General features: G+C 40.6%; 1 protein-coding gene across 1 annotated transcript; it reads right to left on the reverse strand.

The window, feature by feature from the left end:
* Window positions 1–2814: 2814 nt before the first annotated feature.
* LOC127201109 (cytochrome b-c1 complex subunit 7) lies at window positions 2815–8179 on the reverse strand. The gene is made up of 4 exons (XM_051159448.1): window positions 8089–8179; window positions 4872–4943; window positions 3597–3763; window positions 2815–3029 (listed from the first exon to the last, which is right to left on the reverse strand). Exons 1-4 carry the CDS (start codon window positions 8105–8107, stop codon window positions 2988–2990), a joined length of 300 nt encoding a protein of 99 aa, XP_051015405.1. The 5' UTR covers window positions 8108–8179; the 3' UTR covers window positions 2815–2987.

An 8179-nucleotide genomic window follows, 5' to 3' on the forward strand; every position in this document is an offset into this window, starting at 1 on the left:
AAGTAACAGCTTTGATTGGGGATGAACTCTTTCCCCCAAATCAGTTATGTCACATTTTCAACCATGAGCAACCTCCTGTTTCTACTAAATCAAACCTCACCTGTTGAATTACATCTGTTGGTATTACCTTTAGTCTTGCTTTAATACCTTAAATGTTAAGGATATTAAATAACTGCTTTTACCACAAGAAAAACATTTTAGGAAGACTATAACTCACTAGAGAACTGACAAGAATAACTTTCAGGATGAGTTTCAAAATACAATTGAGGATCAAAGGAAATTTTTCCAGAAAATAAATAACTTTCTAATATCTTAACATAACTTTTAATATATGACTTTCCCCCCAAAACAGTATTACCATACAACCCAGGCTAATCTCAAACTGAAAAGCCAGCCATCTATTTCCCAAGTGCTAGAATCTATTACGAGCATATGCCATCACATCTAGCACATGGCTTTTAAACACTTGGTAGAAGCCAACTATGGTGGCACACACCTTTAATCCAAGCACTTGGGAGGCAGAAACCAAGTGTATCTCAGTTCAGGGCCAGTCTGGTAGAGAGCAAATTTAAGATAAATAAAAACTTAGGTCACACACCTTTAACTCCAGCATTCAGGAGACAGGCATGCAGATCTTTCTGGGTTCTAATCTGTTCAGTTCAGTTGAGTCAGTGATTTGAGAGAGTACAGTGGAGATGAGTTCATGGCAGTTCAGTTCATGGAATTCACAGGAAGTTTCACTGAGAGAGACAGGTTGAAAAGAGAACAAGCCAGACACAGGTAAGACAAGACTAAGCCAGAGAATGAGGCACCAGAAGATTCAAACAGATTGCTAGTTAGTCTGAGGCCTAGCAGAACAATCCTGTCAGGAGCTGAGAAACCAAATTGATTAAGTGAGCTTAGAAACAAGTTTGAACAAGAAAAGCTGGGTTGCACCAGCCTGCAAGAGTTCAGAGCCAGAAAGGGTGAGCTTATTCAGCAGTCTGAGAGGCTGAAACCATTCTAGGCCTAGATTAGATTGTATGGAGGCTAAAAGCTTTAGGAACTAGGTCTAGATTAGTTGTAAGCCTTGAAGACAAGTACTTCAGGCAAATAAAAGTTAATTTTACATGATAGGATCATGCTGTAAAGGAAAAAAAAAAAAAAAAAAAAAGTCAAAGGAATGCATATATGCATTTGGGCATTTTGATTGTTTTATAAATTTTAAATTAATACAACTTTGTTCCTATTCTTCTCTCATTTTTGCAGATCCTGATCATAAACTCCTGCAGCACAACACAGGTACTCTTCCTCCACTCCTCCTAACAGCAGTTCCAGCTCTTACCTCCACTAAAGAACCTAATTTGCAGCAGGAATTTGTATTTTTTTTTTTTTTTTTATTCTTGTTACATCTCAATGTTTATCCCATCCCTTGTATCCTCCCATTCTTCCCTCCCTCCCATTTTCCCATTATTCCCCTCCCCTATGACTGTTCCTGAGGGGGAATTACCTCCCCCTGTATATGCTCATAGGGTATCAATTCTCTTCTTGGAGAAATTTGTATTTTACAATTAATCTATGATCAGAAAACTTTGTTTTCCTTTTCAGTGTTGAGACAGGGTCTCTATGTGGCCTTGGGAACTATAGACTAGGCAGGCCTGCCTCCTGACCTGGAGGGCAAATAAGGCCTTGAGCACAGAGATAAGCATTGGAGAATCCAGCAAACTTACCTCAATGGAATGAGGAGTGTAGCTGCTTTTCTGGGAATGCCAGTAATTATATACTTTACAATCTGGTGAGCCTTTGCTGTCTGGTGAGACTGGCTCTACCTTTTCCCCAACAACTCATGTTTTTACTTATCTCAGATTCTTTCTCTTCAGTCCCAAGCACTGCTTTTAGGCCAAAAGATGTCATTTGTATTTTACAACAGCCTTAATGACTTCTATTCTTAGGGCCAGGGCAACCCTGACACTTGCTGGTGTAATTTTACCTCAGTTAAGCTCCCTAGACCACATATCTTAGGTACCATCTGAGTCAATGTAATTTGTAAAGAATCTCAACGTTAAGTATGTCTTAAATTGTGCACTTGGGACTTGTTTTTTCCCAAAATTGTGCTATGCTTAAATATGACTGAAGAAAAATTATCTGCACCAGACTCCAGAAGTCTTGGTCCAGCTCTGGTTACAATACAATTGGGCTGAGCCAAGTTTCATTCTTGGATTATTTTTCTGCTACCCGCTGTGAGGCCTGCAGAAAATGTCCACATGCTGAATTAAAAGACACACTATGCCTAATTCAGTACCTAATTCTTAAAGGAACATAAAAGTGTAGTTGGTGTTTGTGGTTTTCTCTATTGTCTTCTGACTGAGGTTTTGTTTTGTTGTTGTTTTGTAATCTACATATTGATTAGCAAAGGGGTATATCTGTACATACGTAGACAATTACGTAAGTCCAGATTTGGGATATGTACTTTTTCTAAGTGGCAGGATGCAAAATAAATCTAGGTATAGAACAGTCATTGGAAAGGCTGTGCCCCAAATCCTGGGGTAAACTCTCCCTTCTTTCCATCAGCCCCTCTGGAAGCCGATGGGCCATCTGTTCAGTGGTGTCTCTTCCCTCATCTCACACCTGTACAGGCCTTGCTAAAGCTTACTAATCAGCTTGTATAAAGTGCTGTATCCTTTAGTAAGCTGGCCAGTTTTCTACCCAATGAAGAGATGACTAAATCAGCTGCTTTCACCTCCAGTTTAATAGCAACTAATATCTGGAAAAAAATTGTGTCAGAAAAGTGATGACAATAACTACCAGAGTAAGAGTTTGAATTGAATTCAAACATTCTGACGTTTACAATAGACTTTATTTAAAGTGAAGTATCTGCAGAGCCAATAATGCTTAAACTCTGATTCAGGTTGTAGATAGCTTTGTAGAAATATGCTGAGACCAGGCACAGCCACAGATCTCAACTCCAAGATCACTTCTTCGTCCATTCTTCTCTCTCTTTTCCTTTCTCAAATAACCTCTTTCAGGTAGGGTTCAAGATAGAATTTGTCCTAAAGAATGAAGAAGAAAATAGGTCTTAAACCACCAATGAAATTCATTGCAATGAATTACTGTTTGCTTGTAACATGAGAACATATAATCTGAACTTCTAGGAACTATGTGCTTTTTAAGTGTAAAACCTCACAAAGATCATGAAGTGAGTAGGTCAGGAGGAGGAGTGCCAGGTAAGAAACAATACCTACAGGCTTTCCTGGCTTCAATGACTTTTGAGGACAGATGTCTATGCTAGAAGCTGGACAATCACTCAGTAGACTTGATATAATTAACTTTTCATTAGAGCAGGAACCAGAGTAGAGGGAAAGCAACAATGGCACGAGGCAGAAAACCTAAATTCTAGCCCAGGCAGTGATTTCAGAAGTCACTTTGGTTCTAAGTTTCACCTTGTTTTTAAAAATGGAGCTGACAGTTTTCTGCTAACTTCACTTGGGTGCTGAAATGCTACTTATGCGGCATGACTCGGAGAACACTAAAGCACTTCACAAACAAGCATGTTTGTCCTGTTTCTCATACTGCATCTAGAATGACTGACACTACTAGACATATCAAATCCGTTCTACCTCCTCATATTTTGTCCACTGCTCCTTATGCAAGATCTGATGCCTCAGAGTCAGGTCCAGGGCTCTCTTAATGCGAAACACTCTGTCATTATAAAGGTCCTCAGGAAGCCTTCTTATGGCTTCTTTTACATCTTCAGTTTCATATAGTGTATCATCTCGCATTAACCCTGCAATAGGAACAAAAGAATCAGATTAAAGAGCTGCCTCAAAAACAGTGGATTTTTTGTTTTTGTTTTTTTGAGATACTCTTACTATGTAGCCCTGTCTAGTCTTGAACTCATGGAGAATAATTGGTTTCTGTCTACCCATTCTCAGACTCATACTGAAATTACCATCTTCTTACCTTTGCTTCCCCAGTGCTAAAATTACACAACTTACCATATCTGATAGGAACTTTCCGCGCGCACGCACGCACACACATGTAACTCTACATACATGTGGAGAAATCGAGGTGTTAGTCCTTGCCTTATCATGTTGTTTGAGACAGAGTCTCCGTGTTGCTGCATATGCTAGGCCACCAGCTTCTAGAGATTCCTATCTCTGCTCCTATCATCCCAGGGTAGCACACTGTGAGTAGAGCTGCTTGTGCTAACCTTTTATGTGGGTTTTGATCTCAGGTCATCAGGCCTGTGGGGTTCACTGAGCCATCTCCTCTATCCAGAATATTTCTTTTCTAATGAACAAAATATCTTTATGATTTATAACTCAAGACTTGACTGAAAAAAGAACAAATTATTAGGAAAGATGGGTACCAAAAGCATTTTAGACCCAAATTTTCTCTCGAAGACATATATAGGCCTTTAAAAACCACTATCACAAAATTCCTATTTTATATGAACTGGTTCAGAAAGTATTTAAAATGTGTATCTTGCCCTTGAAAACATGTAGAACTTCTTCGGAGATCAAGACACTAAATAACTAGGACCAGTGAGGCAGCTAGGCAGATGATGGTACTTATTTCACAAGCCAAGTCTGATCCCTGGACACCATGGAAGAAGGAGAACCAGAAGTCCTCCTCTGTCATCCACAAGCACTCCCTGCTATATACACAAACGACATCTTCAATTTATAATTAGGATCCCTAAAAATCTGTTGACGCTTCCACAATTATCACAGCAAAGCACACAAGGATCAAAAACGTAAAAAATAAAAGTTTAATTTTTAAATCTGATTCATGCAATAACACAATAAATCATCTCTTTCAAACTAAGAATTCTTAAAAAGCACACAATTCAGGAAGAACAAGAGAAAGAGGACAACAGAAAAGATACTCACCCAGTTTATTGAATCCTGCAGCATTATAATACCATTTTCGAAAACCATCCAGCCACTTGCTTGACGCTGCAACTATAATTACCACACTGTTACTTGCTTACAAATGAATGCACCAATAGGCAAAGAGCCAGTTCTCTTATAAACATCCTTGTGGGAGAAAATGGGGAGCTCAAAACTAAAGGTGCCTAATATCCACAGGTATGCATTCTGCTACTTTGGGTTTTCAAAGTCCAACGCCCTCTGCCTTGACATCACCTGCTACCATAAAAACTGAAGGAAAGGGGACAGAAAGGATCTAAAGCATTTCTATCATTTGTAGTTACAGGAAAAAAATTTTCTTCCCTTTTTAAAGGAGGTGGAGCTGTGAGAGTCCATATCCTAATCTCCAAAATCTCATTTGGCCATCATCTTTAAAATATTATTTCTGGAAAAAGCTTTTATATCATCTGCTAAATTATGTAAATATCAATAAATTAATATTCTTCTCCCCCTCCAAACAGCAAACTAACTGCTTACCAAGGGCATATTATATTTTTAAATTTATTTACTTATTCATTTTACATCCTGATTGAGGTCCCCCTCCCTCCTCTCCTCCCAGTCCCACTTCCCTAGCCCCACTCTCCAAACGGGAGGCCCCCGCAGGGGAACAGACTCAATTCACTCTGGCACATCAAGTTGCAGCAGGACTAAACACATCCTTTCCCACTGTGGCCAGAGAAGGCAGCCCAGCTACGGGAAAGGGATCCAGAGGCAGGTAACAGACTGAAACAGCCCCTGCTCCAGTTGTTAGGGGACCCACATGAAGACCAAGCTGCCCACTGCTACATATGCGTAGGGAGCCTAGGTCCAGCTCATGCATGCTCTTTGGTTGATAAGCCTCGATTGGTCCAGGTTGGTTTACTCTGTAGGTCTTCCTGTAGTATCCTTGACCCCTTCCTCAATACTCCTTCTCCTACCCCACAATCTTCTATAAGACTCCTCAAGCTCTGCCTGTTCTTTGGCTGTAGGTCTTTGCATCTGTTTTCACCAGCTCCTGGATGAAGCCTCTCAGAAGACAGTTATGCTAGGCTCCTGTCTACAAGCATAGCAGAGTATCATTACTAGCGTTAGGGTTTGGCTCTCTCCCATGGCATGCATCTCATGGGAATAGTATTTGATCATGGATAAAGAGAAATACTCCATGTTTTAACTCTTAATGTAACTGAGCATGCCTGTAATCTCAGCACTCAGGAAGTTGAGGCAGTTAAGACTCTTAATTCCAGGCCTGTTATGAACAAACAAACAAAAACTGAAATAGGGACTAGGAATGTAGCTCAGCCCTAAGAGTTCATGCCTAGAATGCAAAACACCCTGTGCAAAAACTGAAACAAAACCAAATCACAACTTTTTGGGGAACAATGCTGAGAGGGTTAAGCTAGAAGAGGCCAAGGAAGCTGGAGAGTGCCTGCTGTTGACCAGAGGTGGTACAGGAAAAAAGATAGAGCAAGCCTAACTTTTTTGTTTTATTTAAATGTGAGGGATGGGGAGGGAAAGTATGACTGCCAGAGGACAACATTAAGCCCTAGTCATTTGCTTTCATTTTTAAGATGGCATCTCACTGGCTTGGAAACTGCCAAGTACACTAGGCTAACTAGCCAGTGATCCCCAAGATCCACTTGCCTCCACCTCTTGAGCACTAGGATTAGAAGCATGAACTAGGGTTACTGAGGCAGGGTCTCATCATGTAAATGGCTGTCCTGGAATTCAGACTTTATTAAAAACAAAACAAAACCTCAAGAACATGGGTTCTGGGAACTGAAATCAGGAATTGTGCTGGCATTGCAAGGCAAGCATTTTTAAAAAAAAAAAAACAACTAAGTTATATTCTCAGTACTTAAGCTTTCTTTGAAAATTTTATCTTAGCAAAGAAGAAAAACAAGCTCTCTTCTCATTAGCTCCTTCTGATTTCCTACTCCTTAGTACAGATTATTATTACATGGCTTCCTCCAACATTAGAAATTAAAAGTCATGTATGAAATTGTTTCTAATAGTCAAGGGCTAATGACTCAAGTTGGTACAGGGCCTGTGTATTATGCACCACAAAGCCCTGGGTTTCATCTCCAGCAGCAAATAAAATAGGTGTGTTGCATTTCTGCAATTCAAACAATTTTAGCGTGGAGGAAAAGGATCCGAAGCTTAAAGTCATCCTTCATACAAAATGAGTTCAAATCTAGCTCGGGCTACATGACACCCTGACTCAAAAACACAAATATAAATATTAAAGAGTAAAAAAACAAAACAAGACAAAAAAAAAAAAAAAAAAAAAAAAAAAAAAAAAACAACCGCGCTGAAGCTAAACTGTAAACACAGCAGTGATTATGATAACGATTAATATTCACTTAACACTTATAATGTGCTAGGCACTACTTCGTTTGCCCTTATCACATTAGCTAGGTCAAAAGCCTGTTGCAGAAAAGGAAGCAGACTTTTGGAAGGGAGTCATTCTCAACTGTTAAAATTAGATCTCCGGTATCAAACACAAACACTGAGGCAGAATGTCCTAAACTTAGTAAGGTTCCTTAAAATTTTGTCAAGTGGGTGAAATTAATGCCTTCAGGATTTCAAGGGGCAGTGAATGCAGTTTTTAAAAGCTATTCTAATTTCTACCACCAGAGGGTAAACAGTAACTTAAAAAAAAAAAAAAAAAATTAGGGGATGTGGGATACTACTTGAGGTGAAAATATTCTACCCCATGACAAGTTTGTTCTAGTGTCTACAGTAGACAAAACTCCTTCCAGCACCGCAGGTCCAGCTCACGGTCAAGATACACCAAGGTTAACGTGCTATCTCACTATAAACCTATCTTATCTCCCTCTAACAAGCTCCAGGAGAGGAACGCGGACTCACATGCTATTTGCCCCGGTCATTGTTGGAGGAAAGGAACGCGTCTGACTGCAAATGCTCTCTCACTCACTTTGGCGGTCTTGTGTTAACCTCCTTATCTCCCCCCCCCCCCCCCCAGCTATCCCACGGCAGAGGGGAAGTAGGCCGAGTCCGCTGAACAGCGGGGCTCCTTCGGCAGCAGAGGTTTCCCGTTCCAACCCTCAGCGAAACCTGACTTTTGCGCTGGGCTGGGTCGTTACGTCCCCTACGCGCAAACTGAGCTAAAGCAGGAGAGCAGCTGCTGGGAAAACAAAGCCGCCCCGCCATAGCAACCAAGAACGACCGGGTAACTTACCAGCAGGCCTGGCCGCCATTTTGACCTGAGGGTGAAGCGCAGCCTTCTGCGTAAGTCCTAGAGGACAAGCCGGCCTAACGCGCAGGCGTCC

The sequence above is a fragment of the Acomys russatus genome, chromosome 17 (genome assembly GCF_903995435.1).
Source record: "Acomys russatus chromosome 17, mAcoRus1.1, whole genome shotgun sequence".
NCBI lineage: Eukaryota > Metazoa > Chordata > Mammalia > Rodentia > Muridae > Acomys > Acomys russatus.